The following is a 12,615-nucleotide window of genomic DNA, read 5'->3' as shown; positions in this document are numbered from 1 at the left end:
ATTGGAGAAAAAAAAAAAAACCTACTGAAAAAATCAGTTTTACTCTTTGCACCTGAAAAAGTGCCCGAATAACTAATCTTTTCATTTGCCACCAATGTCTTTGGCATCTTTCGAATGTAGTCAGAAGATAAACGCTACCTAATTTCCTTGTTTTTCATTTTCCTTGGCCTTTCTGTCAGGATGTGGATGTAAATGTCAGTTTGCATGAAATGGAATTGGTTTGAAATGCTTAATTGTTATGAGGGTAAGGACGTAAAGTCCTTCTTTCAATTATAGTAAAACACCTTTCCCTATTTCCCAGGAGCTAGTGACTTGCTTGTTGCTGTATTCATTAAGGTTACACTGTTCTGTTACAGGGACCCCCCCCCCAATCCCCCAATCTCAGCAGCTTAACCCAACGGAAGTTTATTTTTCATTCACAAAAAGTTAGTCACTGGTGGGGTACCAGGCTGATGGAGACTCAGCCAGCTGGCAGATGAAGGAAGGGAGACAGCAAGGATGATTGGACAGGCAGCTTTTATAAGCCCCGTCTGGGACTGACACACAGCACTTCTGTCCGCATTCCATCCTCCAGACTTAGGCATGTGGCTTTATAGAGCTACAGGAAGTGGGGAGGTGCCTTCTGGCAAAAAAGTCTCTTCTCAACAACTCTGCAACATGGAAGAGGAGTGCACACTTTTCAGTGGAAGACTAGCTCTCCACCTCTGCTATAAGTGCTATATCCGGAGAAATTATATTTTAGAAAGAATGACCTCTGACCAAGTCTTTGAAAATAAATATTTTATGACGCTTACCTAAAGTGATTCATTTCAGTAAAACAAATGAAGTCGACGTCTGTTAATGGAGTGCCTACTAAGTGCAAGTCTCTTAATAAATCTCATGGAAGTTGGGGGAGGGGCAGATACCAAGATGAATGACCCGTGGTCTGCCTTTCCATGTAATATGGCGGAAAATGAACTTTGGTGTATATTATTTAAATTCATAAGATATAATTTAAAACATAACTTTACTTCCGATGAAAAAAAGAAAAATGTTTGCAATATTTGTTTTGTTTTCTGATTAAACATTTTCAATGTAGGAAACTTTGGAAAGTACAAAAAGGTACAAATCCAAAAAAAAAAACCCTTCAAATATCCTTAATCCTATCACACAGAGGTAATCACTATGAACATCTTTTCTTGTTTATATTATTATATAGATACATGCATATTTGAAAAAATTATTTTATGAGGACAAATTTCAAAGCACTGAAGTTTAAAAACATCAGTTGACCTGTATTCACCTATTTGTAATCAGGAAGAAATTTGAGAGAGAATGCCAAAATAAACTGTTTTTCTTTGCTGCTATCTGGGATGCCAAGGTTCACTACTGATCAATAAAAGAGACAGAAAAGGAGGAACAGTTACAGCACCTCTTATGCATCTAACACATGAAAAAACATGTTGCAGAAATGATCGCCATACGATGTGCCAAAATTCCCTGCGTTTACTCAGCGTGTAGTGTGTGCAAGGACCACGAGCACATGTTCTAGGGGAAACAGATGAAAGGGATGTGGCTCCTGGGAGAACTTTCCTGGTAGTAATAACCATCCAAGGGCAGTTAGCTGGGCCAAGAGCCCCCCCTCCATCACTGGACGTGTTGGAGAAGAAGCTGGAAGAGCTTTGCTCTGGAATGTTGAGGACAGGGTGCAAGATTGGACAGGAGAATGATGCCCGAAAGTCATTTTCCACCCAGGGTGCAAAGATACTGCCACGTGTGCATCTCCCCCACATGGGCCCTGAGGGAATAGCTCTTATTTGAGCTATTTGGGATGATCTGCCCTGTGATAAAACTGTCCTAACCAGAACGTCTCCTAATTAGCCGCTGGCCAGAACAGGGCTTTCCTACCTCCGGGGCAGTAAGAAGTTAAATGCATCCTCACTGGCACTGCGGAGACACCCTAAAGACTCAAGTTGGGGGAGGACACAGGGATGGAGGACAAGGTGGCAAGTGGAGGCAGAGAACCAGGCAGGTGGATGTCCAAAGAGTTATAGGAAGGTGACTACTTCTTTGCCACACCACTAATTCTCTTTCTCCTTCAGTCAAAAGCTGCATCCTCTGACTTCTTTGATTGATGAGAGGAACACTCACTTTGAAAGATAAGACAAAAACGTGGTTAGTAAATGGTGCCATCAGGTAGGCAAAATAGCATAAAGAGTCACAGCATTTTGACTCAATTGACCACTGACGGTAGAGTTTTGTTCACCTCCCAGCTCCTGTCCACTCCCCAGTGAACTCACCTTAGCTATTTTGAAAACAAAACCAAATTCCACTATGACTTTGAAATAAAATTGCATCGTAAACAATTGGTAGACGTGTTTCAAAGCGGTTTGAGGAAAGTACCGCAGAGTAAGTAGGCGACCACCGAAGTTGCTCAAGTATTTCCTGCCCTGACCAGGGTTCGTGTCTGGAGAATATTTAACAGGGAGGGTTTTAATGCCTCTAAAGATGTTGAAACTAAAGAACAAATATTGACCCAGAAAGTACCACAACTCTCCTGAAAGAGAGTAAAATACATCCTTTATAAAATGAAAAACTCCTTGGCCGAAATATCCCCAAACCCCTGCACAACTGGCCATCGGAGGTTAGAGAGGCCAATCTGGCACGACCTCGGGACGCGGGCGCCGAGGCACCAGCCAGCATCCCTGGGTCCCCCTCCCCCTGGGAGAGGCCACGGTCTTCCCGCCAGGCCGACGTGCGCCTGCAGCCAGAGCAACCGGGCCCCGAGGCCACCCCAGGCCGCAGCTGGCGGCCGCTGGCACGAGTGCTGGCTGGCAGGGCCAGGGCTTGTTCCCGTGGCTCGGCCGAGGCCACCCCGCGCGGCAGCTCCACCGCCCGCGGCGGCCCCGGAGGTGAGGCTGCTGCCCAGAGGGACCCTCCCTGCACCCGGGCGGCGGTGAGTCAGGGCGCATTATGCAAGTGCTGGCGGGTCGGCCCGGCGCCTCCCCTCGGTCTTTCACCCCGGCCGTTACGAAAGCGCGACCCCCCTCCCGCCGGGGCTATAAAGCGGCCGGGCGGCCCCCGCGGCGCGCTCGCCTCCCTGGTTCCACGCACGCACCACGCCGCGGCCAGGCTTGCGCGCAGCTCCAGGCGGTGAGTGGCGGCGGGGCCGGGGCCGGGGCCGGGCCGGCGGGCGGGACTGGGGGGCGCGGGCGGGCAGGGCTGGGGTCCGCGGCCGGGCGCTCACGGCGCGCGGTCCCCGCAGGGCGGACTCCTGAGCACGATGGCGTGGGTGTGGGCGCTGGTGCTGCTGGCCGCGCTGGGCAGCGCCCAGGCGGAGCGCGACTGCCGGGTGAGCAGCTTCCGAGTCAAGGAGAACTTCGACAAGGCTCGCGTAGGTATCGGCCGGGCGGTCCCCGGTGCCCCGCGTTCTCCCTTCCCGGAGGCTGGCCGTGCACGCAGAGCCACCAAACCCTGCGCTCGCCTATTTCGCAGTTCTCCGGGACCTGGTACGCCATGGCCAAGAAGGACCCCGAGGGACTCTTTCTGCAGGACAATATCGTCGCCGAGTTTTCCGTGGATGAGAATGGCCAGATGAGCGCCACGGCCAAGGGCCGAGTCCGCCTTTTGAAGTCAGAGCCTCTCCCTCAGCCCCCCACCTCCAGCTGAGCACCCAACCCTGACTGGGGAGGGCGGGCGGCCTCCGGGTGGGATGGAGGGAGGAAGCCTTTTCTCTGCCCGGCTCAGCATCTCCTTGGCTTTTGCAGTAATTGGGACGTGTGCGCAGACATGGTGGGCACCTTCACAGACACTGAGGACTCTGCTAAGTTCAAGATGAAGTATTGGGGCGTAGCGTCCTTTCTCCAGAAAGGAAGTGAGTAGTCAGTTCAGTGGGACCATCTCAGGGGAGGAGGGTCATCCTGGCCAGATTGTCTAGTTTCTTATTCCGAGGCATCCTTGGAAAGAATGGTCTGTAACTGGCAGGAACCCTAAGCGGGGCCTGAGGTTGGAGGGGTGAGATTGGGACTGGGGAGGCCCCCTCCCTGCCCACTTTCCCCACCTCCAGCTCAGAAAACCTGGCCCAAGCTCAAAAGGACTTTGGGCTTGTCAGGTGACCTCCTTCTGCCATTTTCCTGTCCAGTCATTGTGCCAAGGTGTGTCGCCTTCTCCATGCTCAGACTCCCCACCTCTGGGAGACCCATCCTCCATCACCACTCAGCCTGGTTTTGTGTTCCCTCCATTTCACTGGGCTGAATGCCTGCGACAGCTTGATTAGTTGGGGCCCCCAGCAGAGGCTGGGAGACCTTTATCCAAGGATGTAAGGAGCTCTGTGGGGTGGCTCACTCCAGGGTGCCCTGCATGCAGATGCTGAGAGTCTGAGCCAGGCACGGTGCTCCTGGTGGCACTGACCTCTCTCCTTTCTCCCAAGCACCAAAACTCAGATGGGGGGCAGACAGGGTGTTGAAGACTCAGAAAAGTATCCTAAAATTTAGGGTGATCATAAGAACATTTACATGCCTTTTCTACTTTCTTTCCATTTCTCTTAAGTTTCAAATCTGGAATCCATTTGGTACCTAGGAGATAGTGCAGGCCAGGGATATCATGGGATCTTAGAGATGGGGAGTTACCCCTAAAAGGGGGGTTCAGTATGAATAAACTGAGACCAAGAGAGAGTAGTGATCGCTCATAGTCATACAAGTTGTGGGAGCCAGTGTCAAAGGCCAGGTGTTCCAACTGTCAGGTAAGTAGTGAAAAATTATTTCAAATAATGTAGCAAAACTTGCTAGAGTGATTCATTTAGTGTGCAAGATATACTTTTCTGGTAATGAACTACAAAAACCAATACTGAAGGTACAAGATTTCTAATTTTTAGTAAATGTAAACAGGTAATGCTCTGTTGCATCTTGATATCCACTCTGGAGAGAACTAGGGTTCTTCTGGTAGTGCATTTGGGAAGGGTGGGAGAGGACCCCGTGAGGAGCTGGGGTTTGCCTCTTGTGTCTTCCCCCCCCCTCTGCTACCAAACCAGATTAGTTTTGCTTTTACCTCTGGTAGACTGAGATTCTAGCCAGGATTTCATTTGTAGGCAAAACAAAACCCAAAAAACAAAACCAAAAAAAAAAAAAAAAACACTAGAAATCTTTAAAGTGATGGCTATAGATACTCAGTGAGATGACTACAATATCAGAATTCAGTTCCTTGTGAGATTCTCTTTCAGGAAAGAAGCAGTGCTGTATAGTGGTCAAGCACCCGTGCGGGGTTCAAAAGTTAGACTACCTGAGTTCAAATCCTATCTCCACCCACTACCTATGGGAACTCAAGTGTGTTCCTTATCTTCTCAGTGTCTCAGTTTCCTCCTCTGTGAAAGGAGGTGATCAAAGCCCCTGCCTCATGGAGTTGTCTTCTGTGGATGCAGTGAGTTGACCTGCAGCAAGTTAGAAAAATGCCTGAGACATGTGTTCTCTCCAAGTGTAGATCATTAGTGTTTCCTTTTCTCCCCAGGCATCAAATAATATAACATCTTCTGGGTGCAGGATAGACGGTCTCACAGAGACCATCAGTTCAAGCCTCTGATTTTACAAGTGAAGAAACTGAGGACTCTATTAGAGAAGTGACTAGCCCGGGGCCACATGGCTACTTAGTGGCCCTTAGTGACATCTCTTTGCCCAGGGCACAAAAAAAGGCATGAGCTACCCCTGTGTTTTCTAGGTGTCCACGAACTGTATGATTTGATGCTGCTACATTCCTGTGTTTTATGTGATTTGGGGGCTGGGGAGGCGGGGAGCTTTTACAAAATCTACTCTCTCTCCTTGTGCCAATTTCTTTCTTCCTTGATCTTGGTCTGGCATTAAACGCTGACTTGGTCAGGAGGGTCTGAGGCCTCAGTGAGTGGCCTGCGTTCTTAGTCTCTGTCTTTCTTCATAAGCTGCATTTCACCAAACGGATGTGTTTAAAATGAGGTACGCTTATGCAGGAAAAATTGCTCAGGAGCAAATGCTCACTAAACTTGTTGTCATGTTATTTTAAGATTAAATGCAATACATCTATAAAGTTGAATATTAAGTGTCAGTGTTCGCAGACTCCGACACGGCCTGCTGCCCCAGCCTTGGGCGTGCTCTGCACTGGTCTCCTTCTGCCCCAGCTCCGCCAGCAGCAAACAGGCCGTCTCAGGGGTTAAGGAATGCCACCATCAACTGATCTTGGTGGAATACAGGCTTCACCATTGACTAGCATCTCTGAACTTTGATTTCTTCAACTGCAATGTGGATAAAGAATAGTTTTATTTCATAAGATTGTTGGGAGGACAGGTTAAGGTAATGCATGAAAAATGCTTATCCAGGTGCATAAGGGCTCAGAAAATATTAGCTTTGGTCATTATTGTTTCAGACCATTCCTGAAAGATCTGGACAAAGACTGTCTGTCTTCCAGATAAAGTCTGTCACTCTGTTGGTAAAGGAGCCTGTGCAGGTTACATAACAGTGCGGGCCAGATTTTCTACATCAGTTTCTCGAATCCTGGGTCCCTGGACCACTTACATCTAGATCAGCTGCCTGCTTGTTAAAAGTGCAGATTTGTGAGGTCAAACCCAGACTTTCTGAATCAGAAACTCTTGTGGTAGGACCCCAGAGTCGGCGATTTCAGTATGGTCCTTAGGTATGCTCCTTCTGCACAGTGAGGCTTGAGAAACTGCTCTAGATAATTCAATCCAAAGAGTTACCTTTGCTTACTCGGGTTTCAAGGCCTCAGATTCCAGTCACTTTGCCAGGACCTGTTGGGCTTTGGGGGCGGGGAGCAGTTAGTCAGAAATAGCATCACACCCACCATCTGGCTCTACTGGACTGATAGACTGGGAACCAGAGGGAGCTTCTCACCTGTTTGTTCACTTTCGATGATTGGAGGACACAGGTATAGGATGCTGTAGGGACCCGTTTCTGGCCCGCTGCACTGAGCAACAGGTCTGCAGGGGAACCAGGTCACTGAGATAGCTCCATCCACCAAGCGTTTTCTTTGTTTTTTGGACCAGCAGTCAAAATCTCTAAATCCTCTGTGTGGGTACAGTATAGAGGCAGCTGTGGGGGCTCCTGGCCATATGGCCGCTGCCTTGAGCACTCTCCCTCCCCAACTCTATTGCATGCAGACAGCTACGATTCAGAAATGTCTGGGGGTGTCTGGTCTCCAGGGGGACCCACCCCAGCTGCTGGGAGGGAGGAGGCTGGAGGACCAAGTTTATTCTTCCAAGCAGCGCTCAGGCAGTTCATCTCTTGCCTTAGGAAGGAGAATCTGGCAAGCAATCGTTAGGATTTAAATTCTCCTTCTTTGAACTATTTAGCCAAAAAGAACCTGGAGATAAACCAAACCAATGTAGGCCTTTTTTTTTTTTTTTTAAGTCAAGAACAGTAGTCAATTTTCTTAAAACCAAGCATTGAAAACGATTTAATGCTTAAGTCAGAATTCACATTCTGGCAACAATCTTGGAAAAACAAAATTAAGCTGCAGATTTGCTGAGCTAACAGCTGCCTCGATCTCGAATTGGGGTAACATTTCAAAGGAGAGTGCATTTGTGTCTGAGGGGTAGGCTGCTGGGGCGCCTCTGACAGACACACTGAGCTCCATCACCAGGGAAGAAATGACTTCATTTTCAGAGCAGGCAGACTCTGCCCTGATGCCAGGGAGCCTGCGAGGGGGGGCTGTGCTCAGGGTGAGGCCCAGCAGGGGCCCCCATGGCTTCTGGTCCTGGCCCGGCTCTCGTGTCTGGGCACCCCCAGCTGTGGCCTCTGACTTTCTCCTGTGGGACAGCGTGGAGGTGTGGCAGTGGCTCACTCTTCCTCCTGGAGAGCCTTTAGTGAGCTGAACAGTGGGCTCAGCTGTCCTGCGGGCCTGGGTTCACTCTGAACCCTTCCTCAGCTGGCGCTCCCAGGGTTCTCCTGGGGTGGCTTAGCTTGGGTGGTAGACAGCTCCCTTATCTCTGATACTGGGGGGCCCTGGGTTCCTCTGCATTCCTCTCATATGGAACCCACATAGAACAGCGACCGTCACCTGCTTCATGGCTTGGCCGTGAGATGGAGACACAGAGGCTTTTTGTTTCTTGTTTCTTGTCCCCTCCTTCCCCAAGGTATCTACTACCTGCAAATCAATGTGGTATAGACGTTAGGCATGTGGGCTCCAGCTCTGTCCTGTTCTTTGTGATCATGGGTAAATTACCTAGTTTTCCTGTACCTCAGTTTCCTCATCTGTAAAATAGGAATAACAGTGTGAACTTTTGGTAGACGTGAGGAATAATTGAGAAAACACTGAAAAAGTGTTTAGACAATGCCTGACAACATAATTAAAAGCTCAGAAAGCCCTAGCCATGGTTACAGAGAGAGAATGTTAAATTAAGTAGAGATGTGGCACTTTTTAAAAAGACTTTTATTTTTTTAATTTTGTTCAATACTTTTTTTAAGTTTATTCAGAGAGAGAGAGAGAGAGAGCGTGCATGCACATGCACACGGGGCGGGGGGTGGGGGGGGGAAGAGAGAGGGAGAGAGAGAATCTTAAGTAGCCTCAGAGCTGTCAGCACAGAGCCCAACACGGGGCTCAATCCCATGATCTGTCAGATCATGATCTGAACTGAAATCAAGAGTTGGATGCTTAACCAACTGAGCCACCCAGGCACCCTGGAGATGTGACACTTTTTAACCAAATATAAGGTATTCAGGTAAACCTGAGTATTGTTGTTTCCCCAGGCCAAATCTCTCAAACATACATTCTTATGTATGTTATTTCTCATCCTGCCTTTGTTGACATTTAGACCACCTTTGTGTAGACTTCTTCATGGCTTGTTAGCTTCCAGCCTTAGGAATAAACAGAATCTAAATTCTTCAAGGGCTCAGCTCTGCCTCTGTCGGGAAAGATCTGAAGAATACAAGCTCTAAGAATGAATATGTGATGTCAGAGGGCAGACACCTTGTATCCTTGACACGAAAACTACTCTCTTTTGCCAGCCAGAGAAATGAGTCAGGTTTCTAAGCCAGCATTAGGATGGAGTCATGAAGGGGATCATCAGAGTGGCTTCCTCCAGTGATGCGGGGACAGCAGGGCAGCGAGAAGACATCAGCCACAAAGGTGCAGACACTGTTGGAGAATAGATGGAGAAGACAACTGTAGAAAGGCCTATTTTGTGGTTTCAATGGGCCCACATTCTCAGTGGTTCTTTGGATAGATACCATCCCATTTATTGTCAGGGTGAGACATAATCTTTGAAGTGAACGAGGCCCCCCCACACTCTCAACTCCAGGGTTCTTTTCTGCAAAGGACAACAAAGCCTTTCTCATTTCCCCAGTTTTATAAAAGCCATCAGATGTCTCCATAGTCTCCTGCTTCCTAATGAAATAAAACCAGTTCCAGGAAGTCACCAGGTTCTTGACCGGAGTGGGGCGAGGGAGAGGCACTGGCTATGTGGTTTTCTGGCTTGCAGATGATGACCACTGGATCATCGACACCGACTATGACACCTACGCGGTGCAGTACTCCTGCCGTCTCCTGAACCTCGATGGCACCTGTGCCGACAGCTATTCCTTCGTGTTTGCCCGCGACCCCAAGGGCCTTCCCCCGGATGTGCAGAAAATCGTGCGACAGAGACAGGATGAGCTGTGCCTGGCCAGGCAGTACAGGCTGATTGTTCACAACGGTGAGTGGGTGAGGAGGTGAGGGTCAGAGCACTGCACACTCTCCCTGAGGGGTCAGCGGGCAGTGAGTTTGGGTCGCAGGCCAGTGAAATGCGTTTCTTCTGCAAGAGAGAGAAAACAAAGAGTCTCAGGGGCCCCGTTGGGCCCAGCTAGGTCTTTCTTGACCAGATCTTTCACTGGCCTTGTCATGGGGCTGTTTCTGAAAGCATGGGCAAAAGCCCTTTTCCAAAACCCTGGCACTTTTAATTAAATCAAACTGCAGAGGACAAGCTCGTCCTTTATATCTGCTACGCCAGGCCCAGTCTGTGTGGCTACACTACCCAAAAAAACCATTTTGACTAAATTAATATTGTTTAGGCAGTCAGTGCCCCAGTGAAGAGCCGGGCAGCAAATGTGACCATTGGTGTCAAAAGTTAAAGAGAGGGCCGCCTGGGTGGCTTAGTGGGTTACACGTCTGATTTCGACTCAGGTCATGATCTCGCGGTTCTTGAGTTTGAGACCTACGTCAGGCTCTCTGCTGACAGCTCTGAGCCTGGAGCTTGACACTCAGATTCTGTGTCTCCCTCTCTCTCTACTCTTCCCTGTCTCAAACTCTGTCTCTCTCTCAAAAATAAATAAACATTAAAAAAAAAAAAGTTAAAGAGAGACCTCACCATAGCAAGTTCCAAAACAAAACCATCTTAACAAATGCTCTTTTTCTCATATGGAACTGGAACTAGAGAACCGTGAAATTGAAATTGACTAGCTGGTTTTCCTCACTTACGTTTTTTGAGATCCCCTGAAACAAACGTTGAATCTTTTTATAGATTTTACCCTTATCTGATCTTTTTTATTTTTGGTGTATGTGCTGCTTAAGCGAGCACTACCTCTGTCTGATCTTGCTTTAAAATCCAGTAACATTCTGGAGGAAAATGTGCAGTCTATTTTGAAATGACACTCACTCCCACGGGAAACTGAGTTTCAAAATCCAAATAGGGTAATATTAAAATGTAGAAAAAGAGAATAAAACTGAACTCTTCCATCAGTCATCTAATTAGCTGGCCCATGCCACACCAAACAGACAGGAAACCAAACCAAAAACATTAAAAAATAAGATTTTGATGCTCCACCCTGGGAGCCGCCTAAACGGAGGGTGCGCAAAGGATCTCACCACAGCCAGGGCCCACGCCAGGCCCTTTCCCTGAGTTATGTCACTTAATCCTCAGAGACACCTGATGAAATAGATACTCTCATGATCCACATGCTACCAATGAGAAAACTCAGGTTAAGAAAGATTACACAGGTTGCCCCAAACCTCCCACAGGTGATTGAGTTGGATGCAAACCAAGGTTGTTTTTGACTCCAACCCTCCTTGTGGAACCGCCTGCTGGCACCTGACAGAGGACATGGTGAACATTCTATAGAACCACCCACGGAATGGCTAAGACCAGGCTGATTTGGCCTCCGCTTCCTGAAATAGGAGGATGTGCGTCCAATCCTTTGAAATGCAGTGAGGTGGGAAGCCTGGGTGTCTCAGTCAGTTAAGCGTCAGAACTTGGCTCAGGTCATGATCTCATGGTTTGTGGGTTTGAGCTCCGCATCATGCTCTGTGCTAACAGTTGGGAGTCTGGAGCCTGCTTCAGGCTCTGTGTCTCCCTCTCTCTCTGCCCTTCCCCCACTTGCACTCGCTCGCTCTCTCTCTCTTTCAAAAATAAATAAATGAAACATTTAAAAAAATTTTAAATAAAAGAAAAGACATGCAGTGATGCAAATTTAAGACAAGTAAAAGGAAAATTTTCAAACAGCAGCTCCTATGCTTTCAGCCCCTGTCTTGCCCCCAGAGAAATTCAAAGGATTTCAGAAAGAACCTTGAGGGATGCTGATGAATTACAGCCACATCTAGGTGTAACCCTACAAGAAATACTTAAATAAAGCTGAGCCCTAAGGCTATCATGATATTCCCCATGTACCTTTACCACTGGGTGCATCTATCTGTCATTAATGACTTTGTTTTCTATATTTCAGGTTACTGTGACGGCAAATCAGAACAAAACATTTTGTAGCAATATGGAGTTTCGTTTGAAAAGTTCCCATTAACTCACTTAGCCTTCAACTCTATCTTACCTTAGAGTCTAGTTTCCCTGCTCTGCTCCCCTCCCCTCAGTAAACATGGAACCTCAGTACACGTAAAAATATATGTGGGAATAAGTGAATCTGCACTCAAATGTCTGTCTTTCCTGGAATGTTCTAAGGAATTGTTTGAGGGTCTTAAGATTCCAGACTTTGATTTATTAAAATATAGTCAACCATTTCCTGTGTTCTGGGTTTTCATTTGTGCTGCATCCGTGTCAAAGTGAGAAGTTCTACAGATAGTTGGGTACGGTGTGCTTTAATGTACCAGGAGGGGCTCTTCTCTCCCAGGTCTTCATAACTTTTGGCCTGTTCTAGTGCCCAATCTCCATTATTAATAATTGTGGCTTCTCCTGACTTCCTGAAAAAATGGGTTTCCCCATTAAGTGAGAAAGGCCTTAGCTACTAGCCTGGCCAAGCCACCGAGGCCAAAAGAGGTGAGTGATGGCTAGTCCAGGCCAACGAGCCCAAGACCTCAGTGGACCCAAGGTTCATGAGGTGGATAGGATGCTGGGCTCACCGCCAGCCCTTCATTATTTCTAGCACTTAATTTACTTCTTATTTCAGGTATGGCCAGAATATTGAGGGACAGGTGGCTGTGGGCTTCCCTGAGGGGGTTAGGAGATGGGTCCTGGAAATCAGATCTGTGGGAAGATCATGGCGCCCCCTACTGGAGTGCAGGATAGGGGCTAGCTGAGTTTAGAAGTAGTGGGGCTAGAAGGAACACCAGTGTCCCACACCATTAGTAGCATTTGTGAATACAGTGTCTAACCACATAGAGAGCCATTTCCCTTCATTTCCCAGGAGCTCCCAGGAGCCTCAGTTTCTTATTTGGGAAAGACATCAAGGCTTTGGTACC

The 12,615-nt window shown here is 48.0% G+C and overlaps 1 protein-coding gene across 1 annotated transcript; it reads left to right on the top strand.

Moving 5' to 3' along the window:
* The first annotated feature begins 2,911 nt into the window (after nt 1–2,911).
* Nucleotides 2,912–11,935, top strand: RBP4 (retinol binding protein 4). Its single transcript, XM_039230177.1, has 6 exons — nt 2,912–3,132; nt 3,245–3,373; nt 3,475–3,611; nt 3,747–3,853; nt 9,437–9,649; nt 11,652–11,935. The coding sequence occupies exons 1-6, from the start codon at nt 2,953–2,955 to the stop codon at nt 11,687–11,689; spliced, it is 804 nt and encodes a 267-aa protein (XP_039086108.1). The 5' UTR covers nt 2,912–2,952; the 3' UTR covers nt 11,690–11,935.
* The last annotated feature ends 680 nt before the right edge of the window (nt 11,936–12,615 follow it).

Source organism: Hyaena hyaena, unplaced genomic scaffold (genome assembly GCF_003009895.1).
Source record: "Hyaena hyaena isolate Hyena2069 unplaced genomic scaffold, ASM300989v1 scaffold_44, whole genome shotgun sequence".
Lineage (NCBI taxonomy): Eukaryota > Metazoa > Chordata > Mammalia > Carnivora > Hyaenidae > Hyaena > Hyaena hyaena.
This window is presented reverse-complemented; position numbering and strand designations above follow the sequence as displayed.